At 41.3% G+C, this 24,797-nt stretch overlaps 1 protein-coding gene across 2 annotated transcripts in view; it reads left to right on the top strand.

Moving 5' to 3' along the window:
• cd40 (CD40 molecule, TNF receptor superfamily member 5) overlaps positions 1-19,747 on the top strand; it is a 58,451-nt gene extending 38,704 nt beyond the window's left edge. Inside the window, exons 9-10 of one of the 2 annotated variants that reach the window (XM_084313405.1) lie at positions 12,062-12,126; positions 18,468-19,747. In XM_084313405.1, the coding sequence (XP_084169531.1) occupies positions 12,062-12,126; positions 18,468-18,501 (99 nt within the window). In that variant the 3' untranslated portion in view covers positions 18,502-19,747. Of the gene's footprint in view, positions 1-12,061; positions 12,127-16,699; positions 16,776-18,467 lie in introns of those variants that run through there. The other variant, XM_084313404.1, reaches the window with a different exon arrangement.
• The last annotated feature ends 5,050 nt before the right edge of the window (positions 19,748-24,797 follow it).

Raw genomic sequence — 24,797 nt, 5'->3', positions numbered from 1 at the left:
TTTGGTACCATGAGGTGCAAGCATAGTCGTAGTACCCTTGAATGAGTGCTCCTGCCAGAGTCTTCAGGGTATTCTTGTTTACCAGAGAGGAGATCCGGTACAAGAATCTAGTTCGTTGGTTGACTTTTTTTATTACATTTGATGCCATTTTGTCACAGGAAAGATTTGCCTCTAGGATGGAACCCAGGTAGGTAATTTCATCTTTCCTTGTGACAATATTGTCACCCACTGTAACTGAGAAGCCGTCGGTCTTGCTGAGTTTGTTATTTGAACCGAAGAGAATGGACTCTGTTTTACCCAGGTGTAATGATAGTTTGTTATCAGCGAGCCATATGCAGATTTTGCCTAGTTCCGAGCTGAGGGTTTTTTCAACCTGCAACTTGTTCTTGTCAGAGACCAGCAGGGCTGAGTCATCCGCGAACAGGAACAAGTTGCAGTCACAAGCTGACGACATGTCATTTGGATAAATTAGGAACAGTAGCGGTCCTAGTATGCTTCCTTGTGGAACACCACAGCTCACTGTGAGGGGGGGGGATAGAGTACCGTTTACCTCCACCATCTGTTCTCTCCCCTCCAGGTAGGATTGCATCCAGCTCACTGATAAACTATCAAAACCAATTGCTTTTAGCTTGTCAATCAGAATGGAGTGATTGACAGTGTCGAAGGCCTTTTGTAGGTCCAGCATGACCATGCCGCAGTATTTGCCTGCGTCCACCTCTTGTTTGATGTGGTCGTTCAAATAGAGAAGGCATGTGTCAGTGGAGTGGGATGTTCTGAAGCCAGATTGGAATTCGTAGATTAGATTTATTGTACCCATTCTGCAATCTGTTCATAAAATGTTCAATCAGTCAGTCAATATACCTTATACTGGATAAAGGAAGGGCTCAGTGCCGTGTAACTCTTATGGAAAGTCAAAGTATTTATAATAACTTTCATATACTCATTCCTTCTCGCTGATATCCCCTTAAACTAGATGGTACTTAAGAACTATACACATAAATAATAAATTAATACAAATATACAAATTCACATTATAAAATCTAACATTCCAGTCAAACAAAAAAATAAGATAAAATACACAGATAACAGTTACATACTTGACAAGTTTGCAAGATATCTCTTAATATTTTTTTTGAAAGTAATTTTATTAACGTTATGTATTGTGGATGAGATGTTTTTCGGCAGAGCATTCCAGAGTACTATTGACCTATATATGCCAGTGAGTTTGAGAAAATTCGATTTTGGTGCCGTTTTTGTTCTGATGTGACCAGAAGCGGCCCCTCTAGTGTTGTAACCATGTTACCAGTGCTAATAATGTTCCGCAGTAGCATTAGAAGACTCATCGATACTTTATTTTCAACCATCAGCCATGCCAGATATTCATGCATAAAACCAATACTTGTCCTGTATGAACAGCCTAGTACCAGGCGAGCCGCTTTATTCTGAGCAACCTGCAACTTTTTTAAATTCTATTTTGTAGCTGATGACCAGATAACAGGGCAGTATATTCTAAATGAGACAAAACCAAAGAATAAAAATTCCTCCTCCCATTTTAACTTGGATAAAATGGCCTCCTTGTGTGTGTTTGATTGATTGATTGATTGATTGATTGATTGATTGATTGATTGATTGATTGAAAACTTGATTAACAGATTTCAGAATGGGTACAATACAGTACGGCTCAATACAAACAACTGCTAAGAGGATGCAGACCAGAAAAATACTTTCGTTTTGTTTACATCAGGGTCCTCCATTTTCAATTCATCAAGACACATTCATCTACATATTTCCCAGACTTCCTCTCCAGTCCTTCAGCGTGGAGCTTGTGGTTGACGGTATATATAATATATCTCAGCGCTTCATGGTCTCTGTGTCGAAGCTTCGGCTAGACATACACTAACATTGGAACGATACAGCATCCTACACACGAGACATTAATATACATCGTCTCTGCATAAACCACGGCCGAGAGTGAGCTTTCTGGGAACCACCCCGTTCCGCCCGACGGCTTGTGGAGCATCGCTTTCTCGGCCTTTTGGCTGAGATCAAGTGTTTTCTCCTCTGCGCCTCGTCCTCTCGGTGTTGCACCTGGGCGTCCTCGTTAACCGGGCTTAAGCTCGTGTTGCTTCGTCTGGATGCAGAGGGTGCACCTGGGCGTCCTCGTTAATGGTGTGGTCATCCTCTTGCGCTGTCATCTTGGTGGTCTTCGTTGGTTAACCCCAGTGCGGCTTTTATATTCTTCTCCTCAGCAGGGTTGGGACGAGACGCAGAGGACACCACACTTGATATTAGCCAAAATGCAGAAAAAAAACAAATGCTATGCCCACAAGCCGTTGGACGGAACGGGGTGGTTCCCAGAAAGGAGACGATGTATATTAATGTCTCTCGTAGGGGCCATGCTAATCTTCTCTGTATCGTTAATGTTAGTATATGTCTAGCCGACGCTTCGACAAAGAGACCATGAAGCGCTGAGATATATATAATGTAGATGAGGGAAGTGAATGAATGAATGAAAACTTTATTTAACAGATTGCAGAATGGGTACAATACAGTACGGCTCAATACACACAATTGTTAAGGGGATGCAGACCAGAGAAAGACTTGTTTACATTAGGGTCCCCCATTTTCAATTCATAGTGACATCTATGACTATGACATACACAACATACATAGCTGGGGGGGAGGTTAGGGTGATTCCAAGGGCCCAGCACTGGGGGGGGGGGGGTTTAAGGGCCCCCCGGTTTTTAAGGGCCCTTTTCGGGCGAGGGGCTCCCTTTTTATGTTTTTTGGGGGGTTTTGGTGATCAAATATTGAATATTGAACTATAATAATCAGTGCAGGAGCTCACTTATCCTTGAAAGACACTTTTATCACTGACTTAAAAGGCCCATACAATGTTGAGGGGGGAGGGAATAAGTGCTTATACTCTACAGACCCCAAGAAGTGCTGGATATTCTCTATTGTTTAATATAAATGCATTTTTTATTCCAATCCCGATTTGTATTTGAGATTCCCAAATCCCATCGGACTTGACTTCTTCGTGTCCCTCAGTGAGTGTAATACCAGCATTCAACTGTATCATCATCATCATCACCACCACCCACGCTATGCATAAAATATATAGGTCCGCGGATACAGGGACGCGGGAAGTCAGTCAGAGTTGGGGGTGCGGAGATAAGTGATATAATAACGTCATAGGTGGCGGGTGCGCTGAAGGGGAGGCGATAACCCGTGCAGCGCGCAACATTTTTCCTTTTTTTGTCAATATACACACACCCACTACTAGGCTATGCGAGGCGAGCCCCACTCTTTTAATATATAGTGCAAATTAAGTGTTCAAATGAAGGCATCCAATAATAGATGAACCATTGTCTTACCTTAATGCAGCAAAATCCGACGTTTCGTCTTGGCATCAATGATCTTTTCTGCCCGGTACAGCTTCTAAATTACTTTGTTTATATGCCTTGGAAAAATACCGTATATACATTTTGCTTTTGGGGTCATTAAAGAAATCATAATGTTCTTTTTTTAGAAATGTTTTGAGACACAACTAGTAAGTTACCCATTGCTGTTGTGTTCAACCTCAACCGTGATCCTTTGCGCCCAATCCACGTCATGCAATGTGTGTGTGTGCTGCCTGCGTTTGTGCATCAGGTCAGAATCAGAATATCAGATACACAGAAAATATCATTAAAAAAAACAGAGGTTGGATTTCAACCATTTAAAAAAACAACCATGTTTTAGACTGCTTACACTAAAATGCTAACTAAAAAATAAAGGGTTCTTAGTAAATCTGTTGACGTTGCTTGCAGTTACAACTCCCCGCCAACAGGTGGGGGTGCTGCAGCACCCTCACTAGTTCCCGCGTCACTGCGCGGAGAGGCACGCTGAGGAGGCCGTGCAAACTGCAATGGAATATGGGGCATCTCTCTCTCTTTACCTAATATTTTTATTCTATCCCGACATTTTTCAGTTGGAAGGGCAATCTATATGCGTAACGGTAAAAAAAAAATATATATATATATATATCTTATTTTTTTTTCAAAAAGGGCACTTTCTTATGAGGCTCAAAAAGGCAGGTGCTCAAGCACCCCTTGGGCTCTATGTGTGCACGTGCCTGCTTGTTATTCTGTTTGACAGAATGAGCGATTGTATACTACAGAGCACATCAAAATGTAAGTGTCTGTCAACCTAATAGTGTGCTTGAGTAGACTATTTGTGTTGGAGATGGGATTAGAGAGAGACAGGACAAGTAACAGCTTTTGTATGTTGAGTTAATTATCAGAAAACATTGTCACAAGAGTAGGGGGAAAATACATGCCTAGCCTAGTGCGACTCAAGGTTCTTTGGTAGACTATTGCATTGGTCCATTCATTGAAGATGAACGCAATGCGACATCCTTTACTAGGCTCACCCACCAACAGTTCAGGTGCTGAACTGCTGATCCGAATGTATAGGTAAAAAAAAACATATTATGCGTTTTCATCAATAAATATATGGCCAAATTTTTTTTTGATTGGGGGCCCAAAAATTGATTATTTAATGGGGCCCAGGATCTACAGCTACGCCCCTGCTGGGGGTCTATAGTGTCTCATCTCTCCATGTTTAACCTGTTCCACCCCTTAGGGTTGGTACCAACCCCAAAATGACATTATGGTCATAAATCAATATTTGCATATTTTTTGCGATTTTTTCATCAAACGTTTTCAAGTATTAACATCACTAACATGTCACAAAAGCATGTAGAATGTATATTATCATCAATACATTAGTTTAGCAATAGGTTAAAAGTGCCATTAGATAGTTTTAAGTTTTCGATTTTCGATCGTCTATTCCAAGACGGAAACGGAAATGAAAATTTTGAACCATGGGAATTGTAGTCTTTTTGTGGCCATTTTGTAGAGGACATGCATAGCTGTCGACCAGCGTTGGAATTTTAACGAACTACACTTCCTGTCAGATACTGTGGGGGTTCAAAGTTCAGCATTCTGAATGAATCATATCAATAACTGTTATGATTCGCGATAATAAGCCACAAAAGGTAACGTTTTTGACAAATATTGAAACGCAGTTAGTTTCTCCTCCCTATTGTTAGCATGTAGGAACAATTAGATCTGAAATTAGTTTCAAAACGGTGGGGAAAATAAAAAAGTACACTAGATTACAGTGGATATCATTATCTGTTCTTATGCACACCTGGTGATACTAAATCCAAATTGACACACATCAGCATTATGGTTGCCCTCAAAGGGCCAAAGACAGTATAAATGTAAATGTAATGTAGTGACTATAATATATAATACTTAGTGCTGTCAATCGATTAAAATATCTAATCGCGATTAATCACATGATTGTCCATAGTTAACTCGTGATTAATCACAAATTAATCAAAAAAAAATTCTACCTTAAACGGATCTTTTTCAAGTTCCAAGTTTTAATACTCTTATCAACATGAGAGTCAACAAATGCTTGCTTTATGCAGCCATTTAACACAAAAGGATGACCCTCATGCATTGCAAATTTGCATCAAATTCAAAACAGAGTGATGCACAAAATAACTTAAAAGAAAATAATAATTTAAAACAATGAATAAAGTGTGCATGAAATAATAGGGGAAAGAAAACGTTAGGAACTTGTTACATTCACCCACACAAGGGCTGATTAATCACACACCCCCCCCCCCTCTCTCTCACGCACACTCTCCCAGCTCTCTTTCTCTCTTGCCCCTTCCTCATCTCTCTCACCCCCCTCTCTCTCTATATATATCTCACACACACACACACACACCCACAGGGGCGGAGCTTCCTACAGGAGATATAGGCGGTTGCCTAGGGCGCCAAAAAAATATATATATTTTAATTAAAAAAATTATTTTTTGCTCTGCACAGTTTTGGCGCGTCCCTCTATATCTGCAACCATTATTTTTACATAAAAGAAATTCGAACATAAGGGAAAATTAGCCAAAAATCTAAAACGGTCGGTCGGTCTGAGCCTCAGCTTTAGGTGTTCACAGTCAGAACATGCTAGAGCGCTGTGCATTGATGGGTATCGGTCAAGTGTTTATAGAATTGAGCGTTGAGGAAAGAAAGACTAATGTTAGAGAACTATGAAGAGGCAAAAGCCATCTGGCCATCCAGTATAAAAAGAGAAGAAAAGACGAGAAACGTGCCAAGGTGAAAGGTATGCAATTTTGTACAACTTCCAAGACCTGCCACACCAAGAGCTGATGAAGCAAGCAGAGGCACTTGTACACACCTTAAACCATGGAGGGCAATCTGATTTGGATGGGAAGGAGCTGGCTCAGGAGTTGGACAATTTGATGTCATTGATGACTTTGCAGCGAGGAAGGCCAGAAGGATTGCACTGTAAATGGAAACCAGTAGGAGCTACAGGCTAACCTTGAAGTGTGATGATAGGGAGTGGAATGTAAATAGTTCTTTAGACAAAGTGAATTTGTCATTTTTATTTATTTGTTTGTTTATTTAGCATATTATATTTTGATTATATATGTGTAACATATTTTACAATACATAATTTTCTTTTAAAGCAAATTTGCACGTTATTTTATTATTTGTTATTGTTATTATTATTGATTGTTAGCTAAGTTGTTTGTTTTAATTCTTTAGTGTGCACTTTACATTTATTCTTAGCTCTTGTTCTTGCTTGTAAAAAATAAAGGTGCAGTACTTTACTGTATAACTGTTAATCCTTTCACTGCCACACGACGGAGGGTTAACCCTTTACTATCACACAACCGACGGTCGTGAAAGGGTTAACCTTCTGTGTATTGTCGCAGTGAAAAGGGTTAACCGGTTGGTAGCGCGGCGATGTTTTGATTGGGGGGGGGGGGGGGGGGGGGCAGTGGTGGATCTCGCCTAGGGCGCCAAATGTGCTAGGTCCGCCCCTGCACACACACTTCAGAAACAAACATAGTATCAATGAGAGCATCAATAATACACCTGAGTGAAGTCTAGTAAAAAGAAAAAAGAAAAAAAAAGTAAAAGAAAAAAAAATATTTTTTAATTAAAAGTTAATCGTGAGTTAAAAAAAATAGTGGCGTTAATAGAATCAGGCGATAATGCGTTAATACCGTGTTAACTTTGACAGCCTTAAGTGGTGAGTAGAAAATAACACGCTGCTGGGAGGAGCCGGTATTGAACCGGGAACTTTCCGATTACGAGACAACTGCTCTACCTCCTGAGCCACTATCCATATAGAATATGGAAGATATGCAAAACCTAACCTGGTTTACACTATACAGTATACATCATCTTGCTAGATGTTCCCCGTGTTAACGCTTCCTTTGGTCGATCCTCCTTCCAGTCTGCTGCTCCCAGCCGTTGGAACGAGATGCAAAAGATGTTGAAAATGGATAAACTGATCCCCTTCACTACTTTTAACTTGAGGACTCTATAGGGAGGTGTAGTCTGACGTCACTTTAGTTTCCCGCGCGATCCGGATTTATCATTGGGAAAATGTATTATCGGCTATTGTAATAATTCTGCCACATGAACATTGGCAAGCTTTCCATTTTTGCACAAAATGAGTTCCCCTTCTATCACTAACATTATTGTTTAAGCATTTTTGGTTGAAATAAAGTTAGTTTATATGGTTGTTTAATTTGTCATTAAAAAAGAACTACACTTACCAGTAGAACGCCTGTCGCTCAGTGCTGTCGCCTAATACAGCCAGGAGTCTCTACGCTGTGGTGACGTCAGTGAACGAAAACATAAACGTTGTCATTTTGCTACTTTTACGATTAATTGCGATTTTCTTCATGTTGAGCTATAGATTGTGGATGAATACACACAGAAAGGTACACCGTGCCAATGTTCATGCTTTATTTGTTTTAAACGAGACGATTTAGAAATGGGTCCATTGGAAATACATTGCCATAGAACAAAGTGCAAAGTAATAATGATGATATTGATAATAGTGATAAATGTAGTGAACAGTAGTGAGTGGAAGGATTCAGTCAGACAGTAGTAATAGTGATGCTAGTGATAACAGTATTAGTAGTGAACAGTAGTGAGTGGCAGGATTCAGTCAGACAGTGATAATAGTGATGCTAGTGATAATAGCAGTGGTAGTGAACAGTAGTGAGTGGCAGGATTCAGTCAGACAGTAGTAATAGTGATGCTAGTGATAACAGTATTAGTAGTGAACAGTAGTGAGTGGCAGGATTCAATCAGACAGTAGTAATAGTTAAGATAGAGATAATAGTGATAAGAGTAGTAGTGAACCATAGTGACTAGTGAGTGGCAGGATTCAATCAGAATAAATATTGCCAAGATACCTGTTCTGCTTCACTTATTACCTTGTAATTTTATTTGGTTGTTTGTTTGGTGTGTGTTTTAATTATGTATCTTGCCTCTGTGACGTATATAAGATCTGTGTCCAATATTCCTATCTGGATTGTTATTTTTTGGTTCATTGGTTCATTACATTTGGTTAATGATTTCCCTGTTACCCTTCGAGGGGTCCTTTTGTGCTCGCCAGGCCGTCACTGTACATTATAATTTGTTCTTAAGCAAAGTAATCCAGCAGCAGACCTGGAGTGTTCAAATGGACTTTATTTTAATTCGTAAATCGAAGAATAGATACAACATTGAAGTGAACAGCGTGTTCCGTATCGTGGCTTCCTCAAGTTGGCTTCCTCAGGTTGGCTTCCTCAGGTTGGCTTCCTCAGGTTGGCTTCCCCAGGTTGGCTCTTCACTTAACTGGCATCAGGTGTGGTGCTCATGAAGAAGACCTTCTGTGCCAACAGGTGGTGATGATTACAAATAATTACAGATCACATGACAACAGCGGTTTATATTCACGTTATATTCATGTGTAGTAACGTCTGTGTCTGCTTACATGTATTCTTGTAATACGTCTGTATGGTTTGCTTATGTTCCTCCTCTGTTTTTAAGTTCTGTTTTTTAAGCTTTGTACATTATAATTCACATTCAGACTGAACATGGCAAATAAAGTCAACTTGAACGTATATTCATATTCATCTTATGTCAAAAGGTACATTGTCAATATGTTGTCATTTGTATGTGCTTTACAAAAATATATATCCATTCCAAAAATACACTCGGAAGACATGAGAAATACACCAGCAGCTGCAAGTAGACAGACACACTTTTCTATATCATCATATGAATCATATAACATCCCATTTCCCCATTATATACAGTCATTGGTACATGCAAAAGGAGATAGTGAACATGGCCAGACTCTTCATTTTACATAGTTGTTACGTATGGGGCTGAGTAGTAGTGAGTCCAATGATGGAGGAGACAAGGAGAGAGGGAGATAGGTAGCTATTTCTAAGGATGTGTCTTTATTAAAACACACAGAGCAGCGATAATCCAGGAAAGACGCCAGAGAGAACAGGCAAAAGTAATATAAGTGCATGGCGAGGGGCGGCTACGTGGCTACAAGGCGCTTGCCACGAATGCGGAGACGCTGGGCTCGCCTGTTCGAGCCCAGCGCTCCACATTGCTTTCAGTTTAGCTGGTCGTTCATACTAATACACATTGGCCGTATTAGGGGGTGGGAAACTGATGGGTGGGGATCGGGCGTTGTGGACAGCGACTCCTACAGGTCGGTTGGTGCGCCTGCGCAGTAGAATCAGGAAGTGTCGGGGGCAGCGTGAGCCTCCCACGCGTTACTCCTCGCCACTGAGAGATCGAGCTGCGCAGGTGAAAAGATGCGACTGCTGTTACCTCAAGTACCGGAGGGGACTCGTGCTATGTATGACTTAGTCCACATTGCAGCCGGCTTGTGGGAGGCAAGAAACAGCGTTCGTGACAGGGGAGGGTTGAATTGGATGATACGAAATTGGGATGGGAGAAAAATATAGAAAATGGGAGAAAAAGTGGATCAAAAAAAATAAGTGCATCGCGAGTGGCTCAGCAAATTCTGACCAGCTCCTTCCCACACAAACGTTTTTCTGAAGCCTCGACAACAAGACAAGGGAACAGAGAATGAATATGTAAGTAGTCACCAAGCAAACATTCCAATCAATTAGCAGTGACAGCAAATTGACAGCACAGTGACAGCAACCAGTGGAGAGTACCAATCAGTGACACAACAGGAATGTGGGCGTGACAACCAAAATGCAAATACCAATCACCAGGTGAAAACATTCCAGACTGACAGCTGGGTTCCCGGGAGGCGTGAATACTTTCGACAACAAATGTTTGTTTCCGCGTGCGAGTTTTGCGCTCTGATTGGCCAGGTCATGTGACATGTGCGCCAATCGTGGTACAGCAAGTTCTGCGCCTATTTCCGGGTCTAACAGCCTGCAAACTACCTGGCGTTCTATCGCCATGCTCTAAGACAAACTCTAACCTTAACCAACTTCGAAAGAGCGCCTAAGCTTAAGCAGCGTAGACACTTGCGGTCCCACGATTGGGCGTACATGTCACATGACCAGAAATGACCTGGCCAATCAGAGACGCGGAAACAAACATTTGTTGTCAAAAGCATTCAGGCTCCCGGGAGAGGGAACCCAGAACGTTACACATAGTGCTACTTCCATATACATACAAATAACCACATTTCACTGTATGCCCTGGTATGTATGTGATGAATAAACTCTTGAATCTTGTAATTCTACACAAGCATCTATAGGCCTTATATACAGATATACCGTACAGTATGTCATAATTGTCATAATTGTCATGATATATATCTGTATATCTGTATGTCGTGTATGTCATAAATGTCATTATGAATTGAAAATACACACAATTGTTAAGGGGATGCAGACCAGAGAAAGACGTTTGTCTTGTTTACATCAGGGTCCCCCATTTTCATTTCATATTGACATTTATGACATACTCAACATACATGACATTTATGGCATAGGGACATATAGGTATTTAGTACTGATACATTTGTGACATATACGGTATTCAAATATACAGTACTGTTACTCATAGATCCTGACAGAGTATATACATATGATGGGGAGGGGACTGTACATTAGGAGGGGGTGGGTGGGAGGGAAATATACATGCGGTGGGGAGGATACTGTCTATTAGGAGGGGGTGGGGGGTTTGGACATTTACGGTGGCCAGTTTCGAATTGTAGCCTCCCGTAGGTGCTCTTTAAGAGCGGTTTTGAATGTGGGTAGGGATTCACATTCCTTTACAGCGGTGGGTAGGGCGTTCCACATTGATGTGGCATAATTGCGAAACGTGTTTAGTCCCTTGTTTGAGCCGAATCTGGGTTTAACATGATTTGTTGAGCTTCCTCTGGTGTTGTGGTCGTGGTATTCACTGACCTTTGGGAAGTATTTTGACATGTACATGGGTACCTTAGTCGTATAGTGTATCTTGTAGACCAGGCCCATTGCAAGTTGCTGTACTCTGTCGTCTCTAAGCCATCCTAGGTTGTCAAAGTGTGCAGGGGTGAGGTGGGTTCTAGGAGTAAGGTCAAGCAGTAGTCTGACCAGTTTGTTTTGTGATGTTTGTATTAATCTTGTTTTTAGTGCCTTTGAGGTGCTTTGGTACCATGAGGTGTAAGCATAGTCATAGTACCCTTGAATGAGTGCTCCTGCCAGAGTCTTCAGGGTATTCTTGTTTACCAGAGAGGAGATCCGGTACAAGAATCGAGTTTGTTTGGTTGACTTTTTTTTATTACATTGGTTGCCATTTTGTCACAGGAAATGTATGTAATTTCATCTTTCCTTGTGACAATATTGTCACCCACTGTAACAGAGTTGGCCTTGCTGAGTTTGTTATTTGAACAGAAGAGAATGGACTCTGTTTTACCCAGGTGTAGCCTAATGATAGTTTGTTATCAGCGAGCCAGGTGCAGATTCTGCCGAGTTCCGAGCTGAGGGCGTTTGTCGACTAATGGATGAGTTGATCTAATCAACAAATCTGTAAAATTGCGTTTCCAACATAGAAAAATGCAGAAGGACCTCTTTAAATCGAGTGCTTGTCGTTCAGGTAATAACTCGTTCCGCATCGTAAAAAGCATCAAAATCGACTAACAATGTGTTGCTTACCAAATCGACCCTAGACAGTTGGGCCACAGCAGTAACTCACCTTTTCCACAGGGGGGCGCGAGAGTTCCACTGAAGTCTGCTGAGGTTCCAGAGCTGATCGCAGTGGATGATGAACGGTGAGTAGTACATATAGCTATTAATTTATTATGAATTATGAATTATTCATATTCTCATTCCTTTCCTACCAAGATGGGTGGAGCTTATTGGATACGGTTTTCACCTGTTGTCTGATCACAGTCACATGTTATTTGGCTGTGATGATGATGACGTCATGGGTATGGACAATCAATCAATCAATCAAATGTATTTATAAAGCACATTTCACATGACGCGTGTCAACCAAAGTGCTGTACAGAGGGTAAATACACAAGATACATATAGACAACAATCACACTCCGTTTTATGGGAGGGCACACAGGCAAACACATAGAAAAACAGGGCATGAGTCAATGAACGGGAAAGGCTAGTAGGTAGAAGTGGGTTTTGAGCCTCGATTTGAAGGCATCTATCGAGGGGGCGAGCCTAATGGAGGTGGGGATGCTGTTCCACAGTTCAGGGGCTGCCCTTACCGTTGACTGTACTCCGACTTGATTGATTGAAAATTGTATTAACAGATTGCAGAATGGGTACAGTACAGTACAGCTCAATACATACAATTGTTAAGGGGATGCAGACCAGAGAAAGACTTTCGTCTTGTTTACATCAGGGTCCCCCATTTTCAATTCATCATAACATATATGACATACATGACATACAGATAGACAGTACTGCTACATCTATACATTTATGACATACCAGATTTGCAAATACAGTACTGTTTGTGATACAAAAGTGTCCAGAAAAGGAGTGTATATACATTTGGCGTAGAAACTGTACATTGGAGGAGGTTGGTTGGGTGGGGTGGGGTTGGGTGGGTTGGGTGAGGGCTGTACATTGGAGGTGGGGGGGGGGGGGGGGGTTGGGTAGGGGACACACACACATTTTACACTGTACATTGGAATATTGACAAAGCCTTACTTGGTCATTTACTGTACAACTATAGGACATTTGTAGGGGCCAGTTTCGAATTGCAGTCTCACGTAGGTGTTTTTTGAGAGTGTTTTTGAAGGTGGGTAGTGATTCACATTCCTTTACAGCTTTAGGCAGGGCGTTCCACATTGATGTGGCATAATTGCGAAACGTGTTTAGTCCCTTGTTTGAGCCGAATCTGGGTTTTACATGATTTGTGGAGCTCCCTCTGGTGTTGTGATCGTGGTATTCACTGACCTTTGGGAAGTATTTTGACATGTACATGAGTAGTACATAGCTATTATTATGAATTATGAATTATTCATATTCTCACTCCTTTCCTACCAAGATGGGTGGAGCTTATTGGATACGGTTTTCACCTGTTGTCTGATCACAGTCACATGTTATTTGGCTGTGATGATGATGACGTCATGGGTATGGACAGCCGCTGGCCCTTACCGTTGACTGTACTCCGACTTGATTGATTGAAAACTTTATTAACAGATTGCAGAATGGGTACAGTACAGTACAGCTCAATACATACATTTGTTAAGGGGATGCAGACCAGAGAAAGACTTTCGTCTTGTTTACATCAGGGTCCCCCATTTTCAATTCATCATCATAACATAATATATGACATACACGACATACAGATAGACAGTACTGCTACATCTATACATTTATGACATACCAGATTTGCAAATACAGTAGGCCTACTGTTTGTGATACAAAAGTAGTCTAGAAAAGAGAGTATATACATTTGACGTAGAAACTGTACATTGGAGGAGGTTGGGTGGGGGGGGGGACTGTACATTGGAGGTGGTTGGGTGGGTGGGGTGGGGGGGTTGGGTAGGAGGGGTTGGGTAGGAGGGGTGGGTGGGGGACACTGTACAACTATACAGACTGTACCTATACTGTAGGGCAGAGCATATATAGTATCTACTAAATCCTAATGAAACAAGTCATTAATGGAATAATAAGCCTATACTGCGTTCATTCATTACGCCGTAGGCTATACAGGTGTGTGTGTGTGTGTGTGTGTGTGTATGTGTGTGTGTGTGTGTGTGTGTGTGTGTGTGTGTGTGTGTGTAGCCTGTACTAGGGGTGGACGGTATAAACGGTATACGGTATAAACGGTATGAATTTGCTCTACGGTATGGATTTTGACTATACCGTGTAACCGGTAGTGCAGCTCTAAAATAGCAATGACGTCATGTAACCACAGCGCGACTATTTCACTCGCATTTGCCCCTAAAAATAGATAGAATTAGTCATAGATAATAGATATGTGCAAACTGGAAAAAGTTATTTAGGAGGCTTCGCGCAGTGGGCGTGCCAGCCCCTACCGCACGCATGTAAACACGGGTCTAGTAGTCTAGTGGGACGGGACACGGGAGCTGTCGGGAGCCTGAGCTAACGTTAGCTTAGCTACCGTTACAAAATGACCCAGTCAACTATTCACTTTTAGTTTAATACATGATGGGGCATTGTCTAACCGAACGGTATCTAGTCGGCCAGCTACCGATAGCTCCTGACATCAACAAACGCTCCACAAAGTCTAGTACTAGAGACGTGTATGCTACCTGTTAGCTCACGTTAACGCAAGTTAGTTCACCGTTCAAAACGAAATGTCCCATTGAACTAAATAATTCACTGAGGCGTTGTATTAACGTTATATATGCAGTAGCTACAGATAGCTCCTGATATCAATGTCTTATAACCAGGGGCGGAGCTAGGGGGTGGCTACCTGGGCTCAAGCCCCGGATGTATTCTGAAAAGCCCTGAATCTATTTTAATTTTTTTTTTTAAATTAAAAAATAAAATAAAAAAATGATTTTTTTTTTTTTTTTTTTTTTTTTTTACAGTTCATCATTGTTACATGAAAATATGTTTGCACCAGATTTAGCAGAAGCTAATTTCCATCTGTGGTCTATCAAGCTGCTAACTGTATTTGAGTGAGTTAAGTATTGGTGTTATGGTAGACTCAGACCTAAGCTTTAAATCACAATCAACAAGTTGACAAAAACTTAATTCTTCCACCTTAGAAACATAGCTAAAGTACGGCCATTTATAAATCAAAAGGACGCTGAAAACCAGATCCATGCCTTTATCTCAAGCCAACTCGACTACTGTAATGCACTCCTTACCGGCCTCCCGAAAAAATACGATGATAACTATTTTATTGCAATGCACTATTGCATTATTTTATTCAATTTTACTGACTATTTTATTGCACTGCACTATTTTACTTTGTATCAGTGAATCATAGACGCCTGGCCATAAGAGCATTCGGAGCATCTCTGCTCTCCCACTATTGAACTTGGGGGAGCAAAGGTATGATCTTGCTCCACCACTTTTTGATTATATGAAAAATATGATATATCCCCCCCCAATATATAAATCTAACCATAACTACGTTATGGTTAACTGAGTTTTATAGTGAAAAGAGCAGCTTTATTGGTCAAGATTGAAGGCTCTATATTGCAGGAAATTGCACGTACAGGTTCATTAAAGTAAAAAAAAAACTGTCGTGGAGGGGGTTGTGCCTGACCCCCTCCAAACCACCCCTTGCCTGCACAAAAAATAAAATAAAAAATAAAATAAAAAAAATAATATAAAAAAAAGGGGGCCCATCTGGGCTAAGCCCCGGATCTCCTACAATCCTAAATCCGCCCCTGCTTATAACACTGATTCGATGCGTATTCGAGCTGAGGGCTTGCTAACGTTATACCAATACAATAGGGTCCAGGTGCAGCGCCGGAGAATCCTGGCCGTAGCTGGAGGCTACTAGAGTACACACAGACAGTGGAGCTTGTTGCGTGGTGGTGATGTCTCGCAGATAATACAAGTACAAGTCTAATTATATAATATATATATTTTATAAAAAAAAAAATTATATAAAATAAAAAAAAAATGTATCAAAAACGATGATACCGTGATATATACCGTTACCGTCTATGCTTCAAATTATACCGTGATATAAATTTTAGGCCATACCGTCCACCCCTAGCCTGTACTATATATGATGACAATACAATTAATCTAATCTAATTTCGATGGGTCGCAAAACGCTTCCGCATCCATTTTCACACGGCTGCATCATTAGTTGCCTTATAAGGAGCTCTGGAGGCGTTGTTTTGTATGCAAATGAGCTAGATGGGAACGCGCGTTCATGTTTGAGACTGGTGCCATTCCCCAACGCAGATATCACAGCTGTGATCGTTTGAGACACTTAAGACATATTACCAGCGTGTTGAGGACTCAGAGTGAACTTGTCATTGATTCTGTCTCAGTCGGTTCCAAGATAAGTCTGCCAAAAGAACTCTTTGGAAAATATTGGGAAATGAGACCCAAATTTGACCTTACTGTGAGCATTGAACCGAGTTGATTATATTCTAGATTCGATTCGATTCAAATATATTGTCATCATGCAGCACAAGTGGCATCTAACCAGAGTGCAAATGTAACAATAAAGTGCAATAGCTTAGTAGTAGCTTAATAGTTTACCTACTTGTTATTTTACCTATGATATACTCCAGCACATTTCTGAGACAACTGAACACATTCACCCAGGCTGCCATTTTGCTCTCATGTCATGCTCAGGTTGGGATTCCTTCCTTCCCACCCTCCCAACCTGATCAGTGACTGTGAAGATTAACAACATGTGTTGTGTTGAAGCAGCGATGAGGATCGTTTCACCGCTACTGAGTCAAAGAGGATTACATGAGTGGGCTTTAAAGACAAAAATGCTTGTGATGTAAGAACAATACTGTCAGGGTTGGTGTTGGGTCTCCTCACAGGGTCCCCAGGAATGTCTATGTTCCTCCCAGTGGTGTGTGTGTGTGGGGGGGGGGGGGGGGTATTCACTCTGGGAGGGGCCCCAAAAAACAAGATGCAGGCAGCACCTGCATCCCATGTATTTAAAGCCCTTGTCATAGATTCAAATGTATGGTCATCAAACAGTACAAGTATACAGTACAACGAAAAGAAGTTTGGCATCCAACCAGAGTGCAAATGTAGCAGTAAAGTGCAACAGTATACAGGTGATTAAACTGGGTATAATATATATATATATATATATATATATATATATATATATATATATATATATATATATATATATATATATATATATATATATATATATATATATATATATATATATATATATATATATATATATAAATGAGTACTACTGAGTAATAGTGCTAATCAGATGTGTATGTACAGAGTTGTAGTATTAATATGTACAGTGATACAGGTACACATTACATTTCGCAGAGTACATTTTACTCAAACGGAGTACATTTTACTCAAACCGAGTACAATTTTACTCAAATCGTACTCAGTTTGAGTCAAATGTACTCCGTTTGATTAAAATTAAGCCACGAAATTGACTGTGTATAAAGACACTAACTAATAAGTCATATAATGGCCAGCAGCGTAACTAGTAAGAGTATAGATAAGGGATATGTACAGATATAGATATAGTGTCTGCTGCAGGTATGTAAAAAAAGATTATATGCAGGTATATGTACAGACAGATGATGTCATCGCTGTAAGGATGCTGATCCACTGGATCCTGTCTTGGGTCCCTGCAGCAACATAGGCACCAGAGTGAGTTAACCCTTTCACTGCCACACGACAGCCGGTTAACCCTTTCACTGTGACAATACAGAAGGTTAGCCCTTTACTATCACACAACCGACGGCGATGCGCCATCATTAGCATCCGCGGAGCTAATGATGCTAATGATGGAGCATCGCCGTCGGTTGTGTGATAGTAAAGGGCTAACCTTCTGTCGTGTGGCAGTGAAAGGGTTATTAAAAGGTCTTCTTGGTAACTAGATTAGTCTGTGTGATTAACTGAGGCCCATCAGAGTTGCCAAAAGGGTTTCCCAAGATGTTACATGCCTCCTGGTGAATTTAATTAAGATATAAGATAAGATATTCCTTTATTTATCCCTTGGGGGAAATTCTGGTGTCATAGCAGCATGGGGGGGGGGGGGGGGGGTGGCCAGGGTAATAGTAGAAAGACACAAATATAGGCACAATAAAATTAGATCTCAATATAAAAATATGAGGGGAAAAATAAACAGTGTAGACAATATAATTAACTCTGAATATAAAAATACGAGGAAAAATAAACAAAGGTGCAAACAAACAGAGGAGGGTCTGAATGCCTTATCGGTTATATATTATATGTTACAATAAATATAGAGCAATAAAGAATTTGAATCTGAATATATACTATGATGAGTAAGAACAAAAGTCAACGGTATACACAAGATATATAGGCTATACGTCACCGTGCAGGTTTTGATGGTATAGAATCATTCTTAAAAAGGGGGAGGGGGGAGTTCATCTGTCTTCTTTGTGTTTGGGGGAGGGGGGGGGGGGGGGGGTGACAGTGCGGGTTTGTTTTGAGTTGTTTTTCTCATTGTGCTCAGATTGACGGAGGTCCAGCCCTTTGAATTTACATGACAACCTGAAGGCCTGGATATCAGACCCCCCCCCCCCCATCTCCAACCTGAAGGCCTCCTCACCTCACTGTGGCCTGGATACCAGAGCTACGTGCTCCCCCAACCTGAAGGCCTCCTCACCTCACCTCACTGTGGCCTGGATACCAGAGCTCCCTGCTCCCCTCACCTCACTGTGGCCTGGATGCGTCTATATTAATCCCAGCCCAAGAGTGCTTCGCGTTTCTCTGATTGGCCACGACGCCCAGGTGACCGCGGCGCGCGGCAGAGCGGAAATAGGCTGCTGCCTCCGCGTCAAGAAAGACAGACAGGCATTCTATTGCCATGCTCTGCGACAAACCCTAACCTTAACCAACTCCGAAAGGATGCCTAAACTTAACCCTAACCTTAACCAACTCCGAAAGAATGCCTAAACTTAACCCTAACCTTAACCAACTCCGAAAGAATGCCTAAACTTAACCCTAACCTTAACCAACTCCGAAAGAATGCCTAAACTTAACCCTAACCTTAACCAACTCCGAAAGAATGCCTAAACTTAACCCTAACCTTAACCAACTCCGAAAGAATGCCTAAACTTAACCCTAACCTTAACCAACTCCGAAAGAATGCCTAAACTTAACCCTAACCTTAACCAACTCCGAAAGAATGCCTAAACTTAACCCTAACCTTAACCAACTCCGAAAGAATGCCTAAACTTAACCCTAACTTTAACCAACTCCGAAAGAATGCCTAAACTTAACCCTAACCTTAACCAACTCCGAAAGAATGCCTAAACTTAACCCTAACCTTAACCAACTCCGAAAGAATGCCTAAACTTAACCCTATAACCTTAACCAACTCCGAAAGAATGCCTAAACTTAACCGGCGAAAGAATGCACGTTTATATAGAGAGATGATAAATTAATGAAACGTAAAAAAAGAAAAAAGAAAAAAAAGTGATTCGAACTTGTCACCAACGCACCGCAGACTCCACAGCAAGGCGGCGAACGAGTTGAGCTAACCGTCGATGTTAAAACAGGGGGGATGTACGTGGGATTCAAATATTATCTGTGGATACAAAGAGTATCTTCTTCACCAGACTGTCAGGCTATACTTATTACAGCAGAGATATAGAAGAAGTAGATTTGACGAACATTGTATACATATGTCTATACTGAACACTGTGACCTCATTTTTTTTACTTCTAATTTACATGCTATACTATGTTATTTTATTTCATACTTATCTTGTCTTGCACAGTCTCTGGAGCGCAACAGTAAGAAGCATTTTGTATAAAAGTATTCTGTACTTCTGTATGACAACTATTAAAGAAACTTGAAACTTGAAACGTGACAAGATGTTTGGTCTTGTTCCTTCATGGGCCTCAGATCCTCAGAAGACACTAAGAGAACAAGTTTATCCCAAATATCAAACTCACACACTATCTTATACTTACTACCATAGTGTCTCTTTATACCTGTATCACTGTACATATTAATACTACAACTCTGTACACATACATCAGATTAGCACTATTACTCAGTAGTACTAATTTATATATTTGATTCCCAGTTTAATGTATATCACTGTTGCGCACTGTACTGTTACATTTGCACATGGTTGGAGGCCAAACTTATTTCCGTCGTACTGTACTTTGTATGATGACAATAAATGTGAATCTAATCTAATAAACTCTATAAACTTTCTCTCTCTCTCTCTCGCTCTCTCTCTCTCTCTCTCTCTCTCTCTCTCTCTCTCTCTCACATACACACACACACACCAAAGATTCCACAGATCAGTAATTACCAATGCATTGTGGGAAAATATATACATTGTATTTCACCTTTGTTTTGTTTTGGGGTTTTTTTAGAAAGGAAATTGATCGTCCATTTAAAAGGCCTCTGAGCTGCAGGCTCTATACAGGCCTCATCAAACTGTCAGAGGTAATGGTGCTAATTATCACCAAACAATGAGCTGCTCTTAATACCCGCTTGTTAGAAAAGTATTAACAGACTTGGGTTTGATGTGTAAACGAAGGTCTCTGCTCTCAGAGGTCAAGCCTGGAGTCTTTTCTCGATGTTTATCAAATGTTGTAAAGGTATTTTAACTTCACTCATTGGTTCATCTATACTATGTTTAGTTTCCTCTGGTGGATATATTGACAGGAACTATGTAAAAAAAATATATATATATATGGTTATAAATAAATTTGTGTGAATATAGATGCACAGTACTTTAATGTAACTGCACACAATTTCTGTATTTTGCACATTTGTATATTTTGTATAGTATTTTGTCTTTATTCTTTTTACTGTATAGCATATCCTATAGGAGGCTCATACAGAACCAAGCATTTCACTGTAATGTATATATGCACCTCACTGTACAAATTTAGCCTCATTTGGTCACTTTTAAACTATCAGCTAATTTTATTCAACTAAAACTGTGTAAATGCAATTAATAAACATGGTTCAAAATCATTGAATTCAGTTCAATTCGATTTCAAACGGCACCTATAGTATTTTTTTTTATTATATATAGGTTACTAATAATTATTTAATCAATATTAATTAACCCCAATCCCAGTTTTTACAGTGCTTATTTATATGTGACAAACTTGATGAAACTATACGTATTTTTCATTATTAAACAGGAAGTAAGCTCAGTAGGTCTGATAGAGGCTTTGGTATGTCATAAATAGATGTAGCAGTACTGTCTATCTGTATGTCATATATGTTATGATGAATTGAAAATGGGGGACCCTGATGTAAACAAGACGAAAGTCTTTCTCTGGTCTGCATCCCCTTAACAATTGTGTGTATTGAGCTGTACTGTACTGTACCCATTCTGCAATCTGTTAAATAAAGTTTTCAATCAATCAATTAATGCATCAGAGATTCTATATCAAATGACCATACGTCCTCCATCCCTCTCCACTCCACATGTGTTAACTCACATTCCAACAGTAAAACACGTCAACATTTCCTTAGATCATTTCTTGCATTTTATTTTGTAAAAATAATAATTTGTGATAAAACAACGTCAATATAATTTACAGAATGACTGGCAAAAATATATATCTACATCTATATACAAATCAGTTTAGTGTCTTTGGTCTTTCCCCCCCCCCCCCCCCTCATTGAAGACTGTAAACGTTTTTGAGAGAATCAGTGACTCCAGTCCCTGAGGTTTTGGAACTATAATGTCTGTTAATAAGTGCAGAAAGGTGTGCCGGCCTGTGTTCCTCCATGGACGCCTCACTCACAGGATCTCTCGAGAGTAACACGCCGCGGGGACATACAGTCGCTCCTGGAGGCCCAGTCGCCCACAGCTTGCCCATCACCTCAGAGCTCGCCCCGTGCAGGTGGTAAGTATTGCCCAGAGCCGGTTTCCTCACGTGAGTGTCAGAGGTGGCGGTCTCCGCCAAGGACCATATTTGGGTTTTGACTCGCAACGTTCATGTCTTTATTATTATTATTATTATTATTATTATTATGACTCTCCATCAGCCGAGACGGCGTGCAGCGCTCTGAGTCTGAGGACCGGTCGTCTGCAGCTTCTCCGCGAGGAGCAACTCGTCGTCCGACGACTGCTGCTGTGGTGTTTGTTCTCCGCCACCAGACGAGCATCATCCCCGCGGCTCTGAACCCTGCTGCACCCTCGCATCTCCACCTCCTCCTCCTCCTCCTCCTCCCGGTCGTCCACCGCCTGAGGATCGATCTCATCCTCCTCCTCCAAGCGACTTTTCTGCGGGGAACTCGTCCCCCCGTCTCCCTCGCTCTCTCCCCGTCCCGCTCCCCCTCCTCCTCTCCTCCTCCTCGTCCTCCTCCTCCTCGTCAGACTTCCCCGGCTTCGACGCCCAGCTCACCCGGTTCTCCTTCTTCAGCCGCCCGCCTGGCGTTGGCGAACCAGGTGGACACCTGCGTCAGGCTCATCTTGGTGATGATGGCCAGCATGATCTTCTCGCCCTTGTGGGGTACGGTTCTTCAGGGGCTCCGTTCAGCCACGCTTCAGCGCGCTGGTGCTCTCCTCGTGGCCACCTTGGCGACCCCGACCCCCCGCCCGGAGGGGTCCATGCAGGGTCGCCGGCCGCGCCGCCGGTCGGTACGGCGGGTAGAAAGCCCCGACCCGGCGGCCCCTCGAGCAGCCAGCAGGCTGCATGGTGGTGGTGGTGGTAGGGAGAGGCAGCCTTCAGGTCGAATGCGTTATTCTGGGGGAACACAGAGGAGGAAACAAACGTTAACACCAGAGTGCTTTTTTTTAGTTCGTGCGTAATTACGCACGGCGTTGGCGATCTCTGTGACTGTGACACCAGTCACACCACCACGCGTATAACTACAAAGTCATAATATCAGTGGTAATATGACATGTATAACCTCTGTGTGATATTATTAATGTTGTTTATTCATTCATTCAACTCACCATGTGTGCGAGGTGCCTGTGATGGTGCGCGGCCGCGTAGGGGGATGAAGTTGTATCCTTGTAGTCCAGAATATGCTGCCAGAGGAACGCCGCGGCTGCCAGGGCCGCCGCCAGGTGAGCAGCCTGTTGCTGCTGCACGCCGGCGGGAGAGGAGCAGCCCAGCATCGGCATCTGGTAGCCGGCCGGCACGCCGCCCATGGAGGTCCTCTCCAAAAAGAAGTTGCCAATCCATGAAAAGAAGTTGCCAAATCCATGAGCTTGTTGTGATGATGACGCAGGCATCTTTATAATATACGTCCGTCCTGCAGCAGAGGCTTACTATCCCGAGTTTTGGTGAGTGTCTGTCTGTCAAAGCTGCAGGGCTTCGAGGGCTTTTATACCCCGCTGCCCATGGCCGGCGTCTGTGGGCGGTGCCAGTGGCGGCGTTGAGTGACAGGTGCGTTCAAAAGACCTATAGGGGAGCAGCTTTCACTGGGGAGACGTCACACAACAAATCCCATCAAAGCAGCGGACTGTTCCTTTTAACGCGCTCCTGAAGAGACACTCATTATAATGCGACACTTAAGAGTTATTATCACGACGCGATCAGAGGACTAGCATATTGAAACTTAATTCTCTTCAAGTCCACTATTTTACCTGATAAAAACACATAGCTTATATATAAGCTATTTGTTATAGAAGCTATATGTGTGTTTTATATCAGGTAAAAATAGTGAATTGAGAATTACGTTTGGTTTTTCAATATAGTCTTTGATTCTCCACCACACGCGCGGTCCATTTCGTCCAGATGGCAATTTCAGAAATAAATAACTATATATTTATATTTAAAACTTGAAGAACATTGAATCTGAAATTAAAACATATTTATCCGCAGCCAATCTATATCACATCAATATTGGGGCTGTCAAAATGGTCTGATAGGGTTTTAATAATGCTGATCATATCGATGCAAATTCGCAAAAAAAAAAAAAAAATCGATTTATTTATTTGTAGAACTATATAATGTTCGTGCATTGGTGAATATACAGAAACGTGCAGGTGAAACTTGTTTGATTCGCGTGGTGATGATGACACAAGAGCGATGATGTTCCTCATTTGATGGTGACTTTTAACACCTCTTTCATCTGATCCGCGTCTTTGAGGTTTTTTTTTAGGAAATCGTCTGTGCATCGATCGGGTTAACAACACGGTGCCAGTCTATCTGTAGTGACGTCTGCCCTGACACTTCTAGACGAGACTATACTGACACTGCATGGTCTGTCTGTCAATTAAATTAACCAAGCGAGCTAAACGATGACAGGCTAGACTCATGTGTGACAAAACAATGATCCGTTTTTAAATTATACCTATAATTTTGCATTTTTTTAAAGTTTGCATTTTGTATACCTCATCGTTTGCATCTTTGCAGTTAATTTTGTATTGATTGATTGAAAACTTTATTAACATATTGCAGAATGGGTACAATACAGTACAGCTCAACTTGTACTTTAGTTGTATCTTTTATATTTTGTATAGTGTTTTGGTCTTTATTATTTATACTTTATTTAACTGAAGGAGCACAATAGCAGGAGGCTCATATATACTGAACCAAACATTTCACTGTAATGTATACATGTATACCTTATATATATAATATATGTGTGACAAATACAACTAAACTTTAATAAAACTTGAGCAATGAGCCGTTTTTCCTGCTGGCGGTCCTTGTTTGTAATTTGTATTATTGGTTTGAGGTTTAAAGATTTTTTTATTTCACTTTTCGTTCAGTTGGTTTTTCGAATTATCAGCTTAGTGGCGACAGTTCCAACAGTTCTCTGATCATCATCACAGGGTCAGGTTTATACCAAATCCTCCTCATGGGCTCAAATAAACGCGTGCTTTTAATCTATTCCTTCAAAC

This window comes from Notolepis coatsorum, assembly GCF_963971535.1.
Source record: "Notolepis coatsorum genome assembly, chromosome: 4".
Lineage (NCBI taxonomy): Eukaryota > Metazoa > Chordata > Actinopteri > Aulopiformes > Paralepididae > Notolepis > Notolepis coatsorum.
The sequence above is the reverse complement of the archived record's forward strand: the minus strand, read 5'-3'. Positions and strand labels throughout refer to the sequence as shown.